Source organism: Odocoileus virginianus, chromosome 3 (assembly GCF_023699985.2).
Source record: "Odocoileus virginianus isolate 20LAN1187 ecotype Illinois chromosome 3, Ovbor_1.2, whole genome shotgun sequence".
NCBI classification, from domain to species: domain Eukaryota; kingdom Metazoa; phylum Chordata; class Mammalia; order Artiodactyla; family Cervidae; genus Odocoileus; species Odocoileus virginianus.
The window spans coordinates 64,580,317-64,606,607 of NC_069676.1; the positions used below are offsets into that span (position 1 = coordinate 64,580,317).

General features: G+C 40.8%; 1 protein-coding gene across 1 annotated transcript in view; it reads left to right on the plus strand.

Annotated features, from left to right (window-relative positions):
• ITK (IL2 inducible T cell kinase) overlaps positions 1-26,291 on the plus strand; it is a 63,765-nt gene that overhangs the window by 20,058 nt on the left and 17,416 nt on the right. Inside the window, exons 3-8 of the mRNA XM_070465711.1 lie at positions 1,390-1,471; positions 3,881-4,009; positions 8,626-8,666; positions 13,184-13,335; positions 17,266-17,331; positions 21,138-21,192. Coding sequence (XP_070321812.1) covers positions 1,390-1,471; positions 3,881-4,009; positions 8,626-8,666; positions 13,184-13,335; positions 17,266-17,331; positions 21,138-21,192 — 525 coding nt within the window. The remainder of the gene's footprint in view (positions 1-1,389; positions 1,472-3,880; positions 4,010-8,625; positions 8,667-13,183; positions 13,336-17,265; positions 17,332-21,137; positions 21,193-26,291) is intronic.

Here is a 26,291-nt window from a genome sequence, read left to right on the forward strand (position 1 = left end):
TTCCTGGGGGAGAAAAAAAAATAATCAAGAGCCCCAAGCCTAACATTCTGTAACTGCATTTTACTTATAATTTCAGACAATAGATTACACTCCTTGGTTATAAATTGATTGGAACTTCTGGAATAAAAAGAGTCAGATTTTAAAATCTGAGAATTATCTGACAGAATTGTGCTGTCCAAAACAGTAGCCACTAACCACATGTGAATGCTTACATTTAAATGTAAATTAATCCAAATTGCACAAGATTAATCAGCTCTGAGTCACACTAAGCCACAGTGAATGAATAAACATTTCACATCTTCAATAGCCACAGGCTAGTGGCTAATTTATTGGACAGCCAAGATTTTAAATTTCCATCACCGCAGAAGGTTCTATTGAGCAGAGCTGATGGAGAGTATCTTTAGTCTTTAGGTCATGACATTGTCTAAATCTTGTTACCACTCTTGATATTTATGGTTCTGAAAGAGTGGATATCTTCTTGCACATCCTGGGGTACCATTCATGTTTGTCAATCTGAGGAGTTAATATTTTATTTTTAATGTGGCATAGAATGAACTTTTTTCCTACTAGAAAAGTGACCTCCACAAGTTGGAATTTTTAGTACTGAAAGTAAAAGGAGTAACACGTATTTTTCTCATCATTGAAATTCCAATTACTAATGCATGCATGAAAAACAACCTGGTGAAATCCAAAGATCTGTTGTATAGTTAATAGTACTGGACCAATGTCAATTTCCTGGTTTTAAAGACATATTTTGTTACGTTAAGATATATCATTGAATCTTCCCAGTGCACCAGGCCCAAGCACTTGGGTGGAGAGGGAGGTGGGAGGCGGGATCAGGATGGGGAATACATGTAAATCCATGGCTGATTCATGTCAATGTATGTCAAAAACCACTACAATATTGTAATTAGCCTCCAACTAATAAAAATAAATGAAAAAAATAAATAAAAAATAAAGGACAATGAAATGAAAAAAAAAGATGTATCATTGAAGAAATGTGGGTGAAAAGTATATAGGAACTCTGTACGAAATTCCTAAATCACTTATTTCAAAATAAGTTTAAAGAAATCTCAGTTATATATTTATCATCTAATATCTTACTCTTTCATATACCAGAATTTTTTAAGCACTGAAAAATTAATGCGAGAAATATCTGCCTAGTTATGTGGGGAACTCTTTTCTCCAGCTATTTTAATGTAGTGATGGCTTATCTGCACAGCATTCAAACATCTAGCTAAAAGGGGCACCAGTCCCCAGATCACCCAGATGTTTGCCTTTTTGACAACAGCCTGAGACCCCACTCTCAGCCCAGTAACCCAGAGGGGCCGCTGTCAGTCATCCACCTCCGACTTCACAGCTCACCCTGAACTCTCTGTGTGTCTCCAGGTTGTTCATGACAACTACCTCCTGTATGTGTTTGCTCCAGACCGCGAGAGCCGGCAGCGTTGGGTGCTGGCCCTCAAAGAAGGTAATTAACCTCCTGTGCGACTGAATCTCTGAGACCTCTAGATCCTCGAGAAGGCTTGAGTTCCATGATCAAATAAAGGGCAGCTGATGGTCAAATATTTTTTCCTTTTGGTGTTGGTGGGGACTCCCAAAGTTTCAACTTGGGCAACAACCAGTACAGTACAGTATCAGGCAAATCCTGCTAGCCACCTATTTTTGTAAGGCTCTTAGATAAGGTTGTTTTTAATATTTTTTAATGGTTCTATTTTAAAGGGTTATGAAAGTACCTCCACAATGTATCAGTTGTGTCTCCTGGTAAGCAAAATCCAAACTATTTACTACTGGGCCCTTTAAGAAAATGTCTACTGACTCCTTGTATTGAATGAAGAACAAGAGCATGGGCCCTCGAGTTAGAGGATCTGGGCTTGAATCCTGGCTCTGCCACTCACTAGCCATGTGTGTTCAGGCAACTCAACTGCTCTGTGCTTCAGTTTCCCCATCTATTTTTAACAAGGAGAGGAGGAGGGAATAATAATAATAGTATCTCCTTCCCTGTATTAGGCAAAGTAAAATCAGTCAGGCAGAGAAAGAAAAATGCTGTATGTTCTCATTTACATGAGTAATCTAGAACATAAAACAAATGAATATCACAAAACAGAAACAGACTCACAGACACAGAGAGCAAACTAGCAGTTTCCAAAGGAGAGAGGGGTGGGAGGAGGGGAAAAATAAATGAAGGGGATGAAAAGGTACAAAAGACCAGTCATAAAATAAGTAAGTCACAGAAATGTAATGTACAGCACAAGGAATATAGTCACTATTTTATAATAAGCTTGTATGTACATCATCTATAAAAATATTGAATCACTATGTTGTGTATCTGAAACTAATACTGTAAGTCAGCTATATTTTAATAAATAATTTTTTTTAAAAAAGCACATGCCTCCAGAGCTGCTAAGAGTAAGTCTCTTGGAACTGGCCAGGTCCATAGTCAGCACCCAAGAAATGTCAACTAGTTTTAAAGGTTTTCAGATCACTGTAAGGGTACTTCTTAGGGCTCACCTTCTCGACAGCATAATCAGAACCAGCACAGTATTTACGTACATGAGATGTGGAACCAGGCTGCTAAGGAAAAGGCTCTAGCTCTGCCAATAATTAGTGTGTGACCTTGGGCAAATTCCTTGACTTTTCAGTATCTCCATTTCCTTACCTGACTAGTAACAGATAGTCATAGGGTTATTGTGAGAATTAAAAGAGTTTGTTGTTGTTGTCCAGTTGCTAAGCTGTCTCTGACTCTTTGCAACTCCATGGACACCTCACCTCCCCAGTTCCCTCTGTCCTCCACTATCTCCTGGAGTTTGCTCAAATTCATGTCCATTGAGTCAGTAATGCTAGGACGTGGCAGACACTTGGAATTATACCCAAAGAAAGCATTCAGTCTGTATTACTATCATTGTCATTTAGCCTGAAGGCCCGGATTTGCAGGAAAAATAGGTTCAAATATTAATCTAAGTAGCTACAGAGACTGATGGTAGGCAAGCCATCTGAAATCATGGGACCCAAGATGCCCTTATCTGAAAAATGAGAATAAATATACAAATCTTATCTTCTTCCAAGATTGTTGTGAGTCTCAAATGGAAAGTGCTAGATAAACTGAGAAGTGCTCTCAAGTTTAACATTCACGGGCACAGAACAAACACTAACATACAAGTAATCAAAAGGTCTCCAATTACTCTCACTGGCCGCTCTCCCTCAGTGAAGGAATTTTACTCACAGGATGTTAGAGCTGAAAGAGCCATTTGAGGTAACCTGTCAGTTTTTTATACTTTTTTTTTCCATCAGAAAGCCTCTTTTCTCCTGTACCAAAATTTGACTTTAAAGCCACAAATCTAGAAAGGATAAAAGCAAAGTTGCTATGGGTAGAGATGAGAGAGATGGAGTGGTGAGAATCATACCCACTGTCTTCCCTGAGTTCCCTAAGGCATTTTTGTGGGGCCCAGACATCCCACCTAACAATCTCATGGCACAGTGGGAACTGGGAATCAAATGAGGATTTTGCTCAACCCAAAGACACACAACTAACCAAAGGCACAGCTGGATAAGAATCCAGATCTGCTGATGCCTAAATTCAATATTGGAGAAAGAAATGGCAACCCACTCCAGTATTCTTGCCTGGAAAATCCCATGGACAGAGGAGCCTGGTGGGCTACAGTCCCTGGGGTTGCAAAGAGTCGGACACGACTGAGCGACTTCACTTTCAACTTCAATATACATGCTTCTATGTGCCCAGAAAAAAAGGCCATTTTTTCTGACTACTCTAGGTAATACTCATGCAAGTTCACACAGCAGGGTCCAATCTCAAGGAATTGTAAAGTTGCTTTTGAGTGACTGACCTGGAAATAACTCTTCTGCTGGTGCTAACTCCTTCCAGAAACCAGGAATAACAACAGTTTGGTGCCCAAGTATCACCCTAATTTCTGGATGGATGGGAGATGGCGGTGCTGTGCTCAGATGGAGAAGCTTGCGGTGGGCTGTGCCCAGTACGATCCCACCAAAAATGGTAAGCGGTTATGAACTCCCTTTCTTCTTTGTATAATGACTGACCGCTCTGCTAGTAGGAAGTAAAGGTTCTTTGCTTCCCATCACCAGGGCTGTCCAGGATTGAATGCAAAATTTCACATTTTCAAAATTTTCAGAAGACAGTCATCTGCATCTAACACCAGTCTGTTGGTGTTTTTTCATCTCGAGTGTGTGTGTATGTGTGTGTGTGTGCACTCAGACATGTCCAACTCTTTGCAAACCCAAGGACTATAGCCTAGTAGGCTCCTCCGTCCATGGGATATTCCAGGCAAAAATACTGGAGGGGGTTTCCATTTCATTCTCCAGGGGATCTTCCTGACCCAGGGAGCAAACCTGTGTCTCCTACTAACCTGCACTGGCAGGCAGATATTTTATTACTGAGCCACTGGGGAAGCCTACATCTTGAGGCTGATGTCTTTATAACTCCTTGCTACTCAAAGTGTGGTTCTTAGACCAGCGGCATCATCAGCACCTGGAAGCTGGTTAGAATGCAAATTCTAGGTCTGTTGGATCAGAATTTGTATTTTAACAATATCTGGGTGCACAGTTGAGTTTGAGAAGCATTGCTATACCTTCAAGTTAGGAAATTTGAAAGGCACAGTCTCCTTAAATCTGAAGTTGTAGAGACAGCCTTATAGATATATAGAGATACACAATATTATCTATTAGAGTGGCATCATATCACACATGTGTTTATAACGCAAGTTGAATTCTACACACTTGGAGGGGAAAGAAAGTAAAACAAAAAACCTGCTTATTTTACAATGTGGCTTCTCTCCGGCTCTACTTACTTGCCCTTGAACTCCACAGTCTCAGAGAGACGGAGGCCACAGCCTAAATGCAAAGCTGAAGCAAAAGATGTTGTCCTTTGGCCTTTAAAGTCAAAGACCTAGGTCCCAGGGATTGGCATTTGAATCATTTTTAATTTATGTAATGAATTTGGAGGGGGCGCGTCCCAGATAGCTCAGTGGTAAAGAATCTGCTTGCCAATGCAGGAGACACAGGTACAGTCCCTGGGTTGGAAAGATCCCAAGAAGACGGGAATAGCAACCCACTCCAGTATTCCTGCCTGGAAGATCCCATGGATAGAGGAGCCTGGCGGGCTCCAGTCCATGGGTCACAAAGAGTTGGACATGACTGAGTGAGTGAGCATGCACGCACGATGACTTTGGGCTCTGAACCCCCAGTGAAGGGCAACTCCACTCTGATGCACATTTACGTACATTACACTCCCACTTCTCACAACCATCTAGGGTAGATGGTATGATGCTGAAGAAAGAGGAGGCTTGAGCACTTCAGAACCCTCGAGGTCACGCAGTGAGGAAGCGCACTGCGGAGACATGGCTGACTAGGAATGACGGATCATACGGGTTGTTTTCTTCCAATGCCCTTTCCTCTCAGCCTCTCTTACCCGACTTAACTCTTCTCATCTGTCAGTTTCTTTTTTGCACTAAAACCCAGTACCTCAGATTGACAGCCCAAGGCGGATGTGCTAAATGTAACACGTGGCTGGCTTTTCTGCCGCTTCCTGAGTTGCAGCTCCTCTTAGTGCCACTTTAAAAACCACTACTTCTCACCCTCCACCTTGGGAGAGAAAGTTCAGAGTTACCAGTCCCTTGGCCCAGAAAAGCATTTGCCTAGTTTTAGAGGTCAATGATTCCCTACATTAGCTCTTTGGACCATACAAAAGCCTGTATCTAATGAAAAAGAAATAGGTTTTATGTGGGTGGAATCAACCACAAGGACAGGATGGCATGGGCTTGCCAGTAACTGAAAGCTCTTTCCAAAGTCAAAGTTGTCTCCAAATTCTTGCTGGAACCTTGCTGTAGGTCCTTGGATGGGTCACTTGGCTAACAAGGACCATGGTGTCCTCATCACTAAAATGGAAGGAGAAATTTTAGGGGTCTTAAGATGAAATATTCTCTAAACTCCTTTCCAATTCTGAAATCCTTTGAATCTGTCTCCATTTTGCAGTTTTCTCCATGCGTGTAGTGGCTATTCCTAGGGACACAGTATTCCCCTCCACTGGGTGGTACACACATGTTAGAGGTGTGCAGAACATCTGAATGACTCACCGGGTCAGGGTTGCTAAGCTCCTCCTCAAATGAAGCCAGGGTCTAACCACTGCACAGTCACTCTGCTGATGGACCTACTGCCATCTCCCTCATCTTATTCTCCCTTCTTCTGGTTTGGTTTAAGTAACCTCATGCACCATAGTTTTGACAGACTCGAGAGCAGTTTTCAAGAAGCAAGGCTTGTAGAATTCCCAGTGTTGGGCACAAATACAATGAGGGTCTAAGAGGATAGGACTTTGGGATTAAAAAAAAAAAAAACCACACCTGGTGTGAGCTCCAGCCCCTCGGTATCCTCGCTCTGTGATTTCATATTTGTCACTTAACTTTCTGAGTCTCTTGGCCAGCTTTCTCATCTGTAAAATGGGAACCATGATAATAAGTGGTTACTTTCTGGGGCTGCTGGGAGAGTCAGTGGGGTTGGGGAAGCTCCTAGCACCGTTGTTAGCACTTAGCCGTCTCTGTAAATGGCAACTGTGTCTGCTAGTCATTCCCTTTGTGGACAGAAGAATCTGAAGCTGAGAGAGTACGTGTGTGTCTGCCTGGTAAGTAACAGAGGTCGCTGAAAATAAAATGAGCTCTGTTAAATCAACCCACAGGCTTCCTGGGTGGCTCAGTGGGTAAAGAATCTGCCTGCAATGAAAGAGATGCAGGAGATGCAGGTTTGATTGCTGGGTCAGGAAAAGCCCCTGGAGGAGGGAATGGCTACTCAGTCCAGTATTCTTGCCTGGAGAATCCCATGGACAGAGGAGCCTTGCAGGCTATAGTCCTTGGGGTCTCAACAGAGTAGGACATGACTGAAGCAACTTAGCAAATATTCAACCAACAGCAGCACCCACTTATGCAGCCAGAACTAACCCCACATACAAGTTTCACTGCACACAAACTTCACACAGAGGGAGAGGAAGAAAGGTAAGAGCAAGGCCAGAGGAAGAAGAGATCAGGCACAGAATACTCAGGGCTAGAAAGGGCTCAAGACCACCCAGCTTGTATGTGGTGGAGTTAGGGTTAAGGTAACTGGCTCTTGGCACCAAGTTGAGTGCTGTAATGGAACCATGTTTCCCATTATGTATGTATGTTTCCTTTTTCTAAGTGAATTGCACACCTAATATCCCAGCTTGCCCTTGATTGTGGAGAAGGCAGTGGCAACCCACTCCAGTACTCTTGCCTGGTGAATCCCATGGACGGAGGAGCCTGGTAGGCTGCAGTCCACGGGGTCGCTAAGGGTTGGATGTGACTGAGAGACTTCACTTTCACTTTTCACTTTCATGCATTGGAGAAGGAAATGGCAACCCACTCGTGTTCTTGCTTGGAGAATCCCAGGGACAGGGAGCCTGGTGGGCTGCCGTCTATGGGGTCGCACAGAGTCGGACACGATTGAATCAACTTAGCAGCAGCAGCAGCCCTTGATTAAGGTGTCAGCACAGGGTCTGGGCTTCAGTGTCAATGTGTGATCTCTTCTTACCACATCCCAGATATGGCTGCCCAGTTCCAAGTCACCCCCTGCAGAGATACGGTGCTCACCACCTGTTGATGCCACCCACCCTCTACTTATCTCTAACTGTTCAAGAAGTCTTTGAACTGAGCAGAAGCCTAGACACTGCCTCCCCATACCACACAGACACACAGCTTCAGTCCACTGATTCCACGCTGGGCCTTTTTATTGCCTTAAACCAGGGGTTCCTAACCTCTGAGATCTAATGCCTGATGATCTGAGGTGGAGCTGATGCAATAATAATAGAAATACAATGCACAATAAATATAATGCACTTGAATCATCCAGAAGCCACCCCTTCCTCCACCCTACTCCCTGGGTTTGTGCAAAAACTGTCTCCCACGAAACGAATCTCTGGTGCCAAAAATACTGGGGACTTCTGCCTTAAGGGAGAAATCCTGAGAAACACAGATGAAGAGATGAAAGGAAAGAGAGAGGGAAAGAGAGAGCAAGAAGAAAGGAGAAAGGAGGAAAGAAGGAAGAGACTGCAAAGAAAGACAGCGAGACATGGAGACACAAAGACATAAACAGAGAGAGGTGTTGAGGTGTTGTCTGGAGGAGTCGGTGAGAGCAAATACTCGGAGCCTTAAGATAGCAGCCCTCTCACAAAGCAGCACGACAGCCTCTCGCCTCATCCACCCTCTCTCCAAGCCCACAGGGGCATCAGGAAGCCAGTGAGTCACGGTCCCCCTGAGTCACCAATTCCAAGTCCTGGTTCAGCAGGTGGGGGTGCCTTTGTCGAGGCTCTGTGCCTCTGAGAAAGGACATACACTGAGACCGGGGAACCCCTCTGCACTAGGCTTTTCCTGGGGTACCGGAAGAGGGGCTTCTGGAAGTCTCTGGTGTCTCCTGGAAAATGATATCAGGAACATGCAGGCTGAAAGAGAGAAAACCCAGGCCCTGTGTCTCATCCTTTCTCCTGCTGTTCTCTTTGGGGCCCCTTTTCTCTGAAAAGCCCCCAGCCGTTCATCTCCAGCTGGGCACATTCGGTTTCACGCTCATTTTCTTTTTCTGTTTTTCTTGTTTCAGCTTCAAAGAAGCCTCTTCCTCCTACTCCTGAAGACAACAGGGTGAGTGAAAGCACAAGGTCTGGGCTCGGGGAGGCGGGGGCCCAGGGCACCTCAAGCTGCTGCTCTGGTATCATCCTGCTTGGGTTTCCCATCTGCTCAGGTTTCTCAGCCCTGACCTCATTGCGATGCAGCTGAACTCAACACTGTGGGTTTCTTGGGCCCAACTTGTCTCCTGGGTGGATCCAGGTAAAATGAGCACTCAGCTGCCAAAATCTTCACTCCACCACCTTCACTCAACAAACATTTCTCAGTATCATACTGTGCATCCAAGTACCTTGCTTGACTAGGTTGGGGCCTAATAACAGCTCACAGCCACATAAAATGGTGTATTTACTCCACCCTTTGACAGACAAGCATTTTGGAAGCATACACCTGAGAACACTTCAAATTCTTCAAAGCAGGTCCATGCTTTTACTAGTCATTTCAAAACTCACTATCTGTTCTGGCCACTTCAGAGGGTTATAGTTTTATTCTCATGTGAAAGCTTGGGAAAGCAAGTCCCACGAGAGGTTATCCCAAGGCCATTTGGTAACTTGGTAGTCAAGATAGTAGGCTAGAGGGTTCCTGGTGTGGTGGTCTTTAACTCGAGTGGTCGTTCCCAAAAGTGTGGTCCCTGGACCAGCAGCATCAGCATCACCGGGGAGCTGGTTAGAAATGCAAATTCTCAGAACCCCTTCCCTCGCTGCCCAACGTCACCACCCCCTAAGACCTCTGACACGCAAAGCTTTAGGGAAAGGGACCAATAATCTGCACTTTAAGAAACCTCACCCCATGTTTATCGCAGCACTGTTTATAATTGCCAGGACATGGAAGCAACCTAGATGCCCATCAGCAGATGAATGGATGAGGAAGCTGTGGTACATATACACCATGGAATATTACTCAGCCGTTAAAAAGAATTCATTTGAATCAGTTCTAATGAGATGGGTGAATCTGGAGCCCATTATACAGAGCGAAGTAAGCCAGAAAGATAAAGACCATTACAGTATACTAACACATATATATGGAATTTAGAAAGATGGTAACGATAATCCTATATGCAAAAAAAGAAAAAGAGACTCAGATGTATAGAACAGACTTGTGGACTCTATGGGAGAACCCGGGGGTGGGATGTTTCAAGAGAACAGCATCGAAACATGTATATCTAGGGTGAAACAGATCACCAGCCCAGGTTGGATGCATGAGACAAGTGCTCAGGCCTGGTGCACTGGGAGGACCCAGAGGGATGGGGTGGAGAGGGAGGTGGGAGGGGGGACCGGGATGGGGAATACATGTAAATCCATGGCTGGTTCGTTTCAATGTATGACAAAAGCTACTGTAATGATGTGGAGTGATTGGCCTCCAACTAATAAAAATAAATGGGAAAAAGAAAAAAAAAAAAAAAGAAACCTCAAGATGATTCTAAGGCATGCTGAAGTTTGAGAAACACTGGTCTAATATACTGACTTGCAAGACTTAAGTGATATCAAGTCAATTCTTAGGAAGCTATTTAGTCAAAAAGACAAAACAAAACAAACCAAAAAACAGGAGAAAAAGCAATCTTAGCCCTCACTTTATGGTAATACCAATGCCAATATCCACATTTGAGTAACTGGTCTTTATTCCAGAACATATTGATTCTGCTCCCTCATGCTTCTTCCTGAAGGATGAACCCTGCTTTTTTTTCCAGCCAATATGGTGACATTTCAAACACTGGCAGCTTCCCCATAAGAGAAGCTCTACATCGCTCAAAACTGGGCTGACTTTTAGATTTGTTGTCAGCCCTCTCTCACTCAACAAGAAAGAAGTGCATTTAAACTGCAGCAGAAAATGGGCTCTTTTCCATTTTACTTCATTCATTCATCTTCTAAAGACCATTTCACCATCACCCTTGAAAATATGGTTTGGAATCCCACTGCCCTGGCTTGCGGGTGGTTCCAATAGTCCCACCTAAACCCACACTTCTGCACCTTAGGCTGGCTTGCTCCTATCTGGTTTTTCACTATTAGTGAAGGTAAAAGTCAGAAAAAAGGGCATATCCACCTCCCTTTGGACACCACCACTTGGCTTCTCAGACTTCTTGGAGGAAAAGCTTTAGGACGCCAAGCACAGGGCTGCTGGGATCATGGTTGCAGTTTCAATCATACATCTAAATCTACAGCAATCTTGAATTACTTGAAATCACTTCTCCCATCACCTTCATGTTCTGTTCTAGACTAAGTGATAGCATCTTGAGTTGGCATCTATAGAGGCTATACTTTTAATCTGATCTGAGCAACAGGCCTGATGCTTAGTGTGAGAGAGTCTATGGACTGGGAACAGTTCTCCAGAGGGTGGAGGGTGGCTATTATTGGTCAGGATAGAAACCATTCATGATCAGAGTAATTGAGAACTCCAGGCCTCTCTAGCCTGTGGATGCAGATGAGGTTATGTTTCACTCTTGGTCCCCCCATGTACACAAGAACTCAGCCCTTCTTCGCAGCCTGTCCCCGTCAACCCAGAAGGACTTCCTGAGGGGCCACCCAGACACACACCTGTGGCTTCCTTGTTAAGGCACACTACCCCTGCCACTCCCACCTGGGAGGGCCCAATCTCAGCTGGGTGGAGCTCTCCCCTACTGGGGTCAGGAGCTCTCAAAAATCAGGGCCATTCTGAGACCAGCAGTAGAGTGGCCAGGAGACAGGACTATTCCCCCATTCCATGACTCATCTCATCTCCTGGGCTCCCAAATAGCCCTTCTGGAGCCCAGAGTCTCAGTTTCTCCAAATGCCATCCCTTCATTTTCTCAGTGGAATCTCATGGTTCTCAATCCTATCAGACCCAGTACTCCCTTTTTCTGACAAATATTTTATAAAGCCCCCTTTATTATAACAAAAATAAATTAAATAGATAATAACACTTATGTAAACACATACTTTCTAAAAGAACCAATAAATGTTCTAACCATAATGTTTAAAAAGGAAAATAAAATAACATACAAATCCATACATGTTTCTATATATAAATATTGAGCATGACTATACTGGACAGAATAATAAAACACACCTGTATTTGAATCCTGTTAAATTTGGCAGCTCATATGCAACTGTTCCAGGAATGTAGTATCAGTGACTCAAAGACAGTATTACCATCTGCGATACATTTTCCAAAAGGACAAACAACTCTTGGTCAAGTTCTGAACTAAACAAAGTGTAATCGGCCCTCCACATAAAGGGTGGCTACCTCCTAGGAAACCAAGCACTTCATATAAGGTGGAGGCCTTCTCTGGAATATCTAACAGGACATTCAAAAGTCATATAGGATGTGGGATGCTGCAGAGTGTTTTGCATTCTTGACCCTCTCCCATTCAATGCTAGTAGCCCACCTCAATCTTTGTGACATTCAAAACACCCCCATAGATGTCCAAAATACTCCCTATGGAAAGGTTTCACATGGTTTGAGAAACCCACTCTGATCTTTGTCTTAATAATAATTAATCAATCAGTTGGATCTATAATGAGATGAATACCTTACTATATTTTTCCTTTATCCTCCTGCCCTTAACACAATTCCTTCCTCCATTAGCTCTTAGGGTGACAGCCTCAAGCCCAACAACTCTTGTCTGTAGTACTCAATATACCATCTCACAAGCTCCACAAATAATCTAGGCTTCAAATCCAAACTGTATCAGTGTGACAATATTTTATTTTTTAATCTCCAATATTTGTATGCCACCAAATACTTAAGTGCACTCAGAGAGCTTCTGATTTCCCATCACTGAATCTCTCTCTAGCCACTGATCCAATCTCTTCCCACATTTGCTATCTCACAAAGCCTGCTAACCTATAGCAGGTGTGCCCACCCTGAACACTTGTGACTCCTTACATGAGGACCTCTTCAGTCTTCAATATCTCATCCTAAGATACTGAAAAAACAGTGATACAAGCAAGAGAGCCCATCAGAGGAAGAAGAGAGCCTATGGGATGTAGTAGAGAAAGCATAAGAATAATTGCTAAACTTGCCCCATCTGGGCCTCAGTTTCCTTATTCTAAACAAAAGAGTGGACTAAATGATCTCTCAGAGGCATTCCAGCTCCAACAGTCCATGATTCTATAGATCTGGACAAACCCAAAAATAAAAGTAGGAAAGCATGAACTAAATGATGTAGTGTTGACTTCATCACCTTTGCCAAGAATGTGATGCTTCTAGCAGAGAAGCTGTGAATTATGACATTGCTTAAGTAGAGATATCTGTGACAAGCATAACTGCCTGGAATTCACTGAGAGTCAGAGTTTACCACTTGGACTGGGAGAGGCAGTGAATTCCAGGTAATGCGTGTCTTTGTGTCCTATTCCATGTCACGAGCCTGACAGTAAGAAAGCCAACCAGAGGAAGGCAAATGGCCTCAGCGAGTACCCCCAGTGGATGTGAGGAACTGGTGTCGGACCTGGCATAGGTCCAAGAGCAAGTTACAGCTCAGGGACTTGCTGACCTTGCTTTCCACAGGCTACCTCCTTTCTCACACCTTTGCTTGATTTCACTGTCTCCCCCTCCTCCAGCGGTCACTTCGGGAACTTGAAGAAACCGTGGTCATCGCCCTGTATGACTACCAAACGAATGACTCACAGGAACTCACGCTACAGCGCAATGAGGAGTACTACCTGCTGGACAGCTCGGAGATTCACTGGTGGAGGGTTCAGGACAGGAACGGGTAAGGCGCCCGGGCGGCTGCTGTCCCAGCTTTCGAGGGGAGGCGGGAACAAAGGCTGCCCTGCCTCTCTCAGACAGACCATGGCACTGACTTAGGAGAGGAGGGCAGAGGCAGAAGGAGGAGGAAGGAAGAAGGTGCTGAAAAGGGTCTTCCCCTTCTCAGAAGGTCACCAGACTTACTCCCTGGACCTCATCAAGCCAGGTCCCAACCTCCAAACTCATCTAAAAATCTTCTGGGTTTTACCACTGATATCCACAGTTTGGGAGAACGGCGACTTGTTCCACAAAGCACCATTGTTTTTGAGTGCTTAAATGAGGCTGAAGGTGTATATCCCATTGTGAGGGTCTCATTGTTGGCGGAAACAAAGGGAATGCACAGATGGTGCAGATTGGTGGTTACATTAGGAAGCATCAGGGAGAAAATACTAGAGATTTAGTGAAGCCAAGAGCCTGTGAACTAGCCATCCATGTGATTCATGGAGAAAATAAAATCATACAAATACAATTTACCCTCAATTGGACTTTTGAATGAAAAAAAATCTTATGACCCTTTATCTGAACTGAGCTACAAGAAAATTACTGTTACTGACCTTTAGAATACTCTGGGATATATATGAGTTTCATACTAGTGGTTAGTTTATCAGATTTACACTGCTTTATAAGGCTGCATTTTTTCCTTTAAAGATCAGAGATATTTACCTATGTCCCAGGATATTCTCCAGAATCATCTCCAGAAGATGATTGCATAAATCCAACATAAAAATGTACAATAATTTAGTAAATTTCCTTCTTGGGTGCTTAGGCTGTTTCTAATATTCTGAAAATATTAACAATGCTACAATTACCATCTTTATATATTAAGGGTTTAAACATTTTCAAAGTATGAGATTATTATTAATTTTAACATATTTTTTAAAAGAAAATGAAAACACTCCATTACTGCAATATCTGGATAGCCAATGTCAATGTTTTATATTACAAAAACTAACAACAGTTTAAATAAGTTAACTGTTTAACTGTTTAAATAACAGTTAAAAATAAGCCACCCTCCATTTGTCTGCACATCAGTTCTAAAAGTATTCATTGTTAAGTTACTTGTGCATCCTAGGCAAAAGAGTTATACATATAGAAATGCATCCTATTTTTCATTTGCATTAAGGTGATTCATTCTGATCTTCACCTTGCTTTTAACTTTTAATGATATATCTTAAAGATATTTTCATATCAGTGCATACAAATCTACCTTATTTTTTAAGTAAATGTATAGTTTTAGAATGTATGCTTGTATTATAAATATTTAAACAATATTTTTTAGTGGGATATTTAGTTTCCAGGTTGCTTTCTTTGTTGTTTCAAACAAGGCTGCCATGAATATCTTGCATTGCCCATGCTCATGTAACTTAGAAATCTTTTGAAATACATATACTTTTGAAAACATATTTTTTCTTTGGGAAAAAATACATAACTCACATTTCTAACTATGGAACTCGTGAGTCAGACTATGTGACATCTTAATTTTAAAAGGTAAGTCCCTCAAAAAGCTTGCCAAATTTTACATTCCCCACCAACAGGGTATTGGAGTGCCAACACTGCAGTGAAAGTGTTAGTCGCTCAATCGTGTCCAACTCTTTGTGACGCCATGGACTGTAGCCCACCAGGCTCCTCTGTCCATAGAATTCACCAGGCAAGAATACAGGAGTGGGTAACCATTGCCTTCTCCAGGGGATCTTCTGGACCCAGGGATCAAACCTGGGTCTCCCGAACTACAGGCAGATTCTTTTCCATCTAAACCACCAACGAAGCCCAACACTGGGTATCATTAAACTTTAAAAGGTGGGGGGGGGGGGGGGGCGCAATCTGATGAGCAGAAAAAGAGGTACACAAACATTTTTAGGGTACAGACTTTACTTTTTACATATATCATAACTTACATTTTCAAGGCACCTTCTCTTTAAGTAGTCTTATCAATCCCATTGCAAGGGAAGTAAAGGGGGGTTAGATCAAAAACTGTGGTCTCAGAAGCAGTATCACTTGCTTGCTGAGAACAGACCCAAAAGCCCCCTCACCTGGAACCTCCCTCTCTAGTTAACGCGGGGAAACAAACAAGATCAGTCACATCACCTTCTCTTTGCCTATTATGGGGAGGCTCATTTCAGAAACAGATTCAAGACTGCCTGGCTCCACAAACACCAGAGGAACTTACTAAGAAATTCATCCCTTCAACCAACTGACATTTCTTTAGTACAACTTATGTGCCAGGAAATTTCTTCTCCTAGGTTTCACTTCCCCAAATGACAGTTTACCCTTTGTTCAATGGCCCGTGGAAAGGCTCAGCTCGGTACTTCAAAAGGCATCACTGAAGACACCCCACAGGCCAATCAGGGTGTATGGGAATTTCCCTCATGTGCTTTGTAATCGTGTGGTACAGTGGAAAGTACACAAGATGTGGAGACAGAAGACTCGGACTTGACTATCAGCTGCTTTTGTTATACAGGGCCTTTGGAAAAGTCACTTAACTTCTGTGAATCTATTTTCTTACCTGTAAAATGCAGATGGTAATATCAGCTTTTCATCTCAGAGTGTTGAGAAAATCATTGAGATAAAGAAAGTGAAAGGGCTTTGTAAATTCTATATCCACACACGAAAATTATCATCATTTTGTAGATAATCCAGTTTTGGTTGGGATATTAAAACTGTCATTTTATATGAAAGCAAAATAGTATTTGACCTAGTAACATAATTGTAAACATATGGTGTGGCAAAAACAGACATAATTAAAAGGAAATCCAAAAGAAAGACATAAAAGACAGCATATTTGAGAACAAGTTGACTCCTATTAGTTGGAATTGGCTACCTTGAGTGCTGACTTAAGAAGGATTCTGAGGCTGGATGTCCAGTTCTCCAAAGAAAGCATAATACCATGACTGACTAGCCATGGGTATAAGATATAAGATATCCTGTATTTGGCATCACCATTCTTCATTTCTTCACTCCTCAAAACAATTCTGTGAAATAGATTACACATTTCCCATTAAACATAAATCACTAGATTGAAAAAAACTCAAACACTTGATGGAGTAAAGAGCAAGAAGTTATGAGACATCTTTTCACAGAAGGCACAGTCTGGAGGGATTTTATGTGTGATCCAGTTTAGGTCCTTCATTTTACAGGTACAGAATCAGAGGCCTAGAAAGTGGAGGAGACACTGCTTTCACCTTGTAGTATTAAATGTGACAGTGAATGTGATAGTGTTTTGAAAAGTACTAACACAAGTGTAAAGTATTTTGATGTTCTTACCAGTCTCTTGATCCCTATGTGTTTGTTTATACACAATTTATTCCTGCTCAAAAGAAACTCCTAACCCCAAATCCAGCATAGTTTTATTTCGTTTTTCTCATGTTTTATCATTTATGTTTGAAGGAGCACAAATAACAAAAAACAGTAGGCAGGCCTTGAATTAAAAGTTTACATGGTTGACTTGCAGTATGTTTTGGGACCTGTGGTTGGAAAGTAATTCTTTATATTTTAATTAATTTGGTTTCTTAACTATAAAATGCTAGCACTAAAGTGGAAAAATACTGATTATAACACACACACAGATGTTTCCTATTAGAAAATAAAGACAGAACATTGATATTTTTTCCAATAGAGGAAATTTTCACAATGAAGAGACTAGCAAGCAAAGCTAATAAAGTAAAGTAACTATTTCTTATTTACTATGGCTCAAATTTTAGTAATAAGATCTATATAGCCTTTAGCAGATAGCAGGTTGTTATTTTTAGTAATTTTTTATTTGAAAATTTTAAAAAGTCTTATCCCGAATGCTAAACAAGACTTCATCTTTAAATGACATCTAGTTGATTAAATCCATGAAGTGGAGATGTAAAAATTAGCTTTATATTAATATAAACACTAATTTCCCTTTAAACAGGCATGAAGGATACGTTCCAAGCAGTTATCTGGTGGAAAAGTCTCCAAATAACCTGGAAACCTATGAGTAAGATTTTTTTTTTTTTTTTTTTTTTTTTTTTTTCAAAAAATTGGTGCTAATTGGTCTTCTTAGATTAGGAGTGAATCATTGGTTAATTATTAAGATACCAGGCATTTTCTCTTTTTGACTTGCTTTCATGCTCAGAACCTTAAATAAACAACTGGGGACCACTTTAAAATAGAAGGGGAAGGATATGTGTTCTCATCTCCCCTTTTACCAAAGTAATGTTTTCAGATGCCTGCACACATTGTAGTCAAAGGAAAAGTTTCTCCTGGGAATTCCAGGAATATTGATCTTATACTATGAACATTAGATCTAATACAGACTGATTTAAAATATGGTTTAATGCAATACTTCCAATACCAAGATAGCAGACAAACAGATAGGCATTAAACATCTGCTTAGTTTGTGTTGTTTATTTCAGACTGTTATTTAAAAGGAGAGTTCACAAACAGTTTTAGTGGAATTATTCAATGTTTAATAAAATCCAAGTGTAGAGAACAACCTACTTACCATGAGCATATATTTCCCAGCTCAGTTGCTAGAAGGCCCAGAAGCAATAATACTAGAGTAGCAATGTGCATGCTCAGATTCTGGTTTTTAAATAACACTTCCTACTAAAAACAACTAGGACATCCTGGAGAAATGGCTTGGAGACTCGGAGTTAGGGCAAGGAAAGAACAAAGATGAAATTGGAACATTTTGATGCACCAAAAAATTAAAGAAGTACCCCCTAATTTTTTGTTGTTAAGTAAGGTGAACACATTGAGTGAGCACAGAAGTCAGATTTAAAATGCCTCTTCTGACAAAATTTGGATAATCTGAGTATCAAAATAAATAATGACAGTAATGAACTACAATCACTGAATAAAACAAGAATCCATCATAAATACTTTGATAACTAAATAAATAAAGGGACAAGAAGAAAAAAACTCCTTCTCACCATGAAATACCAAGTAATGAATGCAGAAGGAATTTTAAAGTGAAAAACCATCTTTTTATAGTTTGAAGTACCAACTGATTTGGGCAAGAATCATCAATGAAAGTTACAAGTAGGTGGTAAAAGTTTGATATTTACATAGTTTCAAAGTATCTTCTTACAAATCACTTAGTAAAAAGAGGAAATACCTGGCAGACCCCATCTTAACCAAACAATCCAAGTTCACATCAATAAGGGGGCAAGCAGACATCGTGCATCTCCTGACATGATACACAGAGGACACAGCATCACTTCTGTGATAGTCCCACCCAAACATGCGTAACCTGAATTAGTCATGAGGAAATAACAGACAAATCCAAACTGAGGCATAGTCTACAAATAACTGCCCTGGGCTCTTCAAAAATGTTAATATCATGAAAGACATGAAAGACTAAGAAATTGGTTCACATTAAAGGAAACGGAAGAGATGTAGTAACTAAATGCACCAGCAATCCTGGGTCAATCTTGAACCATAAAAAAGCAAACCAAAAAAAATAGTAATACGAAGCATATTATTGAGACAACCGATGAATCTGAATAAAGTCTAAAATTAGATAACAGCATTGTGTCAGTGTTAAATTTCATGATTTTGGTAATTGTACTATGGTTATATAGGTGTATATTTTATTTCTTAGAAATACATACTGAAGTACCTATTAGAATAATGTTCTAGTTTGGACACACTGCAGTTTGAAGAACTCTATTTTAGAAGATACAAGGGGTGAGAGCAGTTAAAGAATATTAATTATTTTGGTCCATTTCATTTCTCCTTCAAACTTATACATATTTCATTTGTATGTTGAAACATAGATAAGGAAAGAAGGAGCCATGTGAGAACATGCGCATGACAAAATGACATGATTATGTTTTTAGGAGTTAACAGATTGTAAGAACTGTATCTGGCAGGTGTAACTCCTGAAAGATGTGAATTTGGGGGGATACAGCATAGCAAACTAGGCTTTTCTGGGGGAAGACAGAAAATGCTCTAATGATTTTCCTTAAGTCCCTGGTACGTGATAGTTACAGGCTCTGTATGGTGGTGATAAGAGCATGGGTTCTGGAGCCCCAGTGCCTGGGTTCAAATGCTGGCTACTCCAGACCAGCTCACTGACCTTGGGCAAGTCTCAAAACCTGCTGATAACACTTCCTGACAACAATAGATGAGCTCTACATTAGCTAATTATTCTTTGCAGTCCTGAAATTCTCACCAGGATATGGCTGGAGCTTCCCCCCAGCAAACTTTGATGGAGTCCACTCTGACTCAGTTGGACATGAGTTTGAGCAAGCTCCGAGAGTTGGTGATGGACAGGGGGGCCTGGCGTGCTGCAGTCCACGGGGTCGCAAAGAGACGTGACTGAGCAGCTGAACTGAACTGAACTGAACTAGTCAGAGATGTGATTTCAGCCTAGTTAAGGGCCAATGCAAAAGAGAGTAATCAGGGCATACCCAGGAAGCCAACATTTATACTGAGGCTGTTTTAATGGAAACTTATAAAAAGTCAGTTAGTGCCCTTTTATAAACCTGTATAATACTAGCTTAGAGTCATCAGTCATGAAACTTCCAAAGATGATACCACATTGCATTTATCTGTTACACGTTATCTGTTGTTGCTTGCTTGAGTAGTGTTTCACACACCCAAATTACTGGCCAGCCAGGCCAGAGCTGGGCTACTAGTTTCAAATGCTCTGAGATGTTTGAAGAAGAGCTTTTAGTGCTATGTATGTTGATGAACCCAAACTATAAAAGTGACATTGAATCCATAGTGTACTTAGATTTGCTTTTCCCCACTGTCCAAATCATTCCATCACAGTGCATTGGTTCATAAAACTGTCTGACATGAATTATTTCATGGTAAGATCTATTCTTTGGTAGCAATAAATCTAGAAGTTATCTTTTTTTTCTATTTATATATTTAATCTATTATTCAAATTGATCATAGAAAATTTGATTTTAAAACTTCTTCAGAGAAGAGATGAGCCACTTATCCTGAGAAAATTAGCCTGAAATCTTAAGAAATTAAAACAGTTGTATGATAAAATCAGAAACACAAAATTAAGCAATATTGTGTTATTACATGAACCCCATGACACATTTTCCTTTTAAACTAACTTTGAAGTTCAATCTCAGGTCAGTAAACTTTGTAAAAGTAGAAAATATGTGAATGTTTACCTTATTTTTAGCAGAATACATCCATTAAAAATTTTTAGTTTATTCAACAAATAAATTTGGCACTCATTTCACAAGGAATGTAGCAATACCTAAGGTTTTTCTATATTTGCATTTTTAACAAAGATAAACTAGCCTTATGGGACACTGTCAATGTTATTTATACAGGAGCTTTTCTGCAGCTGGGAAAAACATAATTATTTTGCAGAAGATCTTGGAAACCAGTCTTATAGAAGAAAATGCTACGATCATTTTTAAAAGATATTTGCTACACTTTCAAATTTATGTTCAACTTTTATAGCTGTACTAGCATCATTCTACTTATAACCATCCACTGACCTACAAAATAGAGCAGAAGATAAATGTTTTCTAAAATTTTAATAAGGAAAATTTCCAACATGCACAAAAGTGGAGAGAAAAATATAATGAACCTCCATGTACTCAAAACCCCACAGCTTCAACAATTATCAACATTTTACCACTTCTGATTCATTTGTTCCCTTCCAATTAAACATTGTATTACCTGGAAATGGTTCATACTTTTGCTTTTGAGTTTGAAAGTATTGGTAGAAGCAAAAAGAACAAAAAATTCTCAGTTATTGTCTTTCATAAGTAAATAATTAAATTTTTTAAATATCATTTTTCTATGACTTGTTCCTGCTTTCAGGTGGTACAATAAGAATATCAGCCGAGACAAAGCTGAAAAACTTCTTTTGGACACAGTAAGTCTCTTTAACCTATCTTGTGGCTTTAAATAAAATGAATTGTGCTACTTTTTGTCAGCCAGGTTGTGGTTTGTGCTAATGCAGTGAGCTGATGTGTTGGATTAAAGTGATGTCTGGTACAAGTATAAAAGTATTTTGGGGGTTTACAGGCTTAGCATACATCAGTATAAGAAACCTGGAGAGGATCAAAGGTCTTGGTATTAACATGTGAATACGGCCACCACGTCAGTGGGTGGTCTTTGCCGCCACGATGGCTGGCCCTGGAGAGCTTGGGGTTGGTCTTCCCTGCCTGCCTCTCCGGTTAGGTCAGGGGTGGCTGTGATTCAGATTCCTCCTGGCTGAGCTGTGTGTGGAACTAGAGGAAATACATCACTTGTTTTTAACTTATTTTTCAAACAACTGTTCTTCTCCAGAGCCATATAGTGTGAGGACCAGGACTGATCTCACCTAGGGGTGTCAGGATTGAGGGAGAGAGGGAAGTGAAGAAAGAAGGCACGGTGTGGTGGGGAAAGTCTTGGCCCCCGCTCTGGCTCCAACTCAGTGTGTGACCTTGGGACATCTCTTCTTCCTTCTGGGCCACAGTTTCTCAATGAGTTCAAGGGAGGCACTGGACTAAGTCAGAGATGACAACGACCTAGGCTCATACTGCCACTCTCTAGTCTTGGTCCTGTGGCCGACCCTGTTGATCAGAGTTCATGGCTTTGGGATCCTGCTCAAAACAGCACTCAAGGAAGCTGCCATCAACTGACTGGCATGCAAGGGAACCCCTCTCTTCCTGGATCAGAAGATCATTTATTACTCTAAAGCTGTGCCTCTCAAAGTATCTGTGGTAATGGATTACTTTCTGTGGTTGGTTCTTAATTTCCACTTGTCACAGACTTATGCAAATTCAATGAAAAATGAATTCATAGGGGGAAAAAGCAAAAATAAGAAGCAAAGACATAAAAAATAATGCAAGTCCCATTTTTTATTAGTATTAGGTCGCTACAAAAAGATTCTAAATGATTCCTCTCAATTTCTTTTTTTGTCTGGTGGTAGAGCAGTAACAGTTCGCCAGCTGGCACCCATCCACACACCACATTTAGAGTAACCCTGAAAGTTGCACATTGGGGGCTCTTGCAGAGAAACCAAATGCATGGAGGTACTGAGAGAAAGCTTTCTACAGAGAAGTCAATTTATCAGCTTATTTGCTTAGAGCAGTGGTTCACAAGCCTGTCTGCACATTAAAATCACCTGGGAAACATTTCAGAAGTACCAATGACAAGGCCCCACCTCAGACTCATGAAATCATAATCTCTAGTGGATAGGGTACAGGCATTAGTAGTTCAGAGAAAAATATCTCTGAGTGAGTCTAAATTCAGATAATGTTAATAACCCAGGCTCAACACAGCCTCACCAGTGAGATCAGTAAACAGTAGGCAGGGGTTGATGGAGGGACTAGTCTCCCTATGCTGAAATGTCAACCGTGATTCTGCCATTTCACCACATACTATTTTCCGGTTATAGTTTGAAGGTATTTCATATCTTTAAGAATCTTAAACTGCAAACCTCTCTTGGATGGAATGAAGCTGGAGTGACCAATGTATCCTGGTTTGCCTGGAACAGTTCCAGTTTTAAAACTGAGAGTTCGATGGTCCCAGAACCACCCCAACCACCAACTCAGTCCCAGACAAACCAGGACAGTTGATCACCCCAACAGGCAACCATTACTGGTTTGGAGAGTGACTAGGGCTGAGCTTAGAGAAAGGGACCTGGGAAGATTTCGAGTAGAGAACGAAGGGCTGTGATGAGAAGGTGGAAAGATGATGAATACCATCAAAGAATAATCTAAAGGTATAGAGTTGATTATTAATGTACTATTTACTTTTGCACAAGGGAAACTTGAAAATGATAATAAATTCATTCTATCAAAGGCAAAAATAAAATTTCTATATGAGGAAATTGGGGAGGGAGAAGGCGAGCCCACAGTCATATTTTGAAGCAGTGAACTTCTCCCTTGATTAAGTTGCCGGTAAGCATGCAAAGAGGACAAGGTGCCCGTGGGCAGCTTGTTCACATCAAAGAGGGCAAGTTCAGTTGTTTGTGTGTTTACCAGTGACGGGTGTATAACAGGCAGTCTGTATGATGTTGGCTGTCTCAATTATCACCTATCATGATTATGACATGTCTGCGCCATTTCCTTTATTAGGATTTCTCAGTATAAACTCACATACCTTACCATTTTGCTGAGCACAGAACTAAGCACATAAAAGACACTTGAGATAGGATCTTTGACCTCAATAGACACTATCATAGACACTATCGGGAAACAAGAAAAACTCTGAAGAGAGAGAGAAGAATCTAAGATACACTGAGCATATGCAGGAGGCTTTCAGGACTCTCAGAATTTTGAGCAGATTCTAGAAGGAATTAGAAAGATTTCATGGAGTAAGAGGAATTAAGGTGAGTCATTACTAGACTCTGGTTTCCCCTTGGTTCCACCCCAACTCAGCACTTAATTATTCCCTGTGCTTCCCAATAGAGTACCCATTAGAACCACTAGGGAATTTTTAAAAATAAAGATTCCCAGGCCCCAGCCCAGACCTACAGAATCAGACTCTTCAGGGTTAACTTCTGGGAACCTGTATTTTTTCAAGTCACCTTGTGATATATATGTGGCCTACTCAGCACCTATGTTGTTGGATGATATAATAAATTGTTAAATTAACCAATAAGAATCCGTAATAAGAGTTACACTGAATTTAAACAAGTACAGTTTTTTTATTTTTAATCACACAATGGTTAATGAAGTATGCCCATGGGACACCTAAAAAAGCTCACATTAATGGTTAGCAAAAGATGATTTCTATTTTACAGCAGTTCTTTGGAGGCATTTAAATACACTCTGCTTGCTAGAGCAGTTGAGACATTCTTCTTTATTAATATTCTAAACTACTTAGCCAAATCCTCTCTGCTTCCTTAGGTCAGATACAGGCAAACTTCAGTGGGTCCCTGTATTGTATGATGTTTAAAATGTCAACAGAACTTTTTCAGGGGTGTATTTAGTGTCTCCTTTTCTAACAATTATAGGACCCTTAAAAGATGGATTGGTTCACTTTTATTGACCAAAAATGGATTTATTTCATTTTTATTAACTAAGTCTCTCAAGGTACTGTCCCAAACATATTTCACCATTAGAATATAAACCCTTTATCTTGTTCCTACTGTACATAGGACCTCAGAACTGTACCTATGACATAGTAGTTGCTCATTGAATATTTGTTGAGTGAATGAATACAGCAAATGCTTAAGAAATGTTTTTGAAATTAATAACTATGTTTTGGGAGAAGCTGGCCAGTCATGAGCATTGTTTGGAGCTTTTAAAAAATACAAATTCTAGGATATCAGCCCTCACCAGTCAGAACTTGGAAATTGGTACTCAGGTGATTCTGGGACTTAGCCAAATTTCAGAACCACAGAAAACAACTCTTAGTGTATATTATCAGTTCTTCAGATAGCACCTCCTCTAAGAACTTCCTCATGTTTTCCCTCTCACAAACGGTGGAATGTGGTTTTTCCCATCTTTGAACTCTTATGCTGCAGTGTCCTGACATCTCCAGTAGCTCTCTTTTCACTCAGCTGTGGACCTCAGCAGTCTCTCTTCTGTGTAACCCATTTAGGTAGAGGGTGAATTCCTGGCAAGCAGGTACTTGATACCTTACAGCATTGCACATGTTGAGTGACCTGAATTTTGGGCAGGAGCCTTTTCTAAGACATTATTTATGATATTTCCATGATTCTAAGGTGTTATTAGTTAAAGATGCAATATTGAGTCCACAGAAGAATTGTTTTAAGGGAAGAAATGAACCACCTCCAGAATGAAGAGTAGTAATATGTCAGAGACATTCAGATTGTAATGCAGCATAACAAAGATATAAGTTACCAGCCTGTATTTTTCACAATAAGCTACCCCGTGTGTCAAGATTATCTTCTGTAAGGTTCCCTTCAAACCATATGGACAGAAAGAAAGAAGGACATTCCTAACATAGTCAACATATCTCAAAAGAAAGCAGGCAATGGCATTAATACTTCTAACGGATGGCATACCATGACATGTGATAATAATGGCTGATGATAGTCCTAATAGTCCTTGTTCTGGTATTATACTCCAGGAACTGTTCTATGCACTTTAATTCTCCCAACCATCTTGCAAAAGTTGTTTTATGACTGAGAAAACTGAAGCTCATACATTGAATCTGGAAACATCTGTAATTCACAGAACTATAAATTGTTAGAGCTATAATTGCTTTTAAAGAGTATCTGACCCATCCCCTTTGTGCCACAGGGGAGTAAACAGGGCCAAATCTAGACAGTAAATTAGTGTCAGTCTGGACTAAAGCAGGGACACTTCTTCATACACACACACACACATACACACACACACACACACACACATATACACACACTCATGTACACACATGCACACACGTAGTTAATAAGGGAATATGTGAGTTAAAGTCTATTTTCCTATCTGTATATTTCCCATCCTTGGCACATTTTTTCCTATTGTTTCATCTTTATTTTTCTAGATAAAATAGTAAAAGATGACCTGAGACCTTGACTATATCCCATAGGAACAAGCCCACTCCCCAACCCACTCTGGCTACACTGCACAGATCAGTGCCCCATGCATGGCAGTGATAGGAGCAAAGACCCTTGTTCTTGGTGGTTGTAACTTCCTCTGAGCCCCTTACAGGAAGTAGGTGATAAGGTACATGCCGGATGCCTCCTTTTCCCCACACCCTGGACTGCCTCAGCCCCAAACCAGAGTTTCCTGTTACTAGTGCTTAATGCCACCTAGAGCAACTACGGTGGAGGAAGAGCTCTGCCAGCCTCCTGTCCTTGGCAGAGCTGACTGCAAACCTTACTTCTCTTTTGTCTGATGTCTATGGATCAGTTTACTCTTAACAGTTAAACCCCTCTCTCATCACAAATTTATAAAAAATAATAATGGTTTCTTTTAAAGAATAAAAATAACAAAAAAACATTCTTAATTAAATAGAAGAGATATTCCCACTCCTTTCTTCACAGATAGCTGATAAAATTCAGGCCTTTTT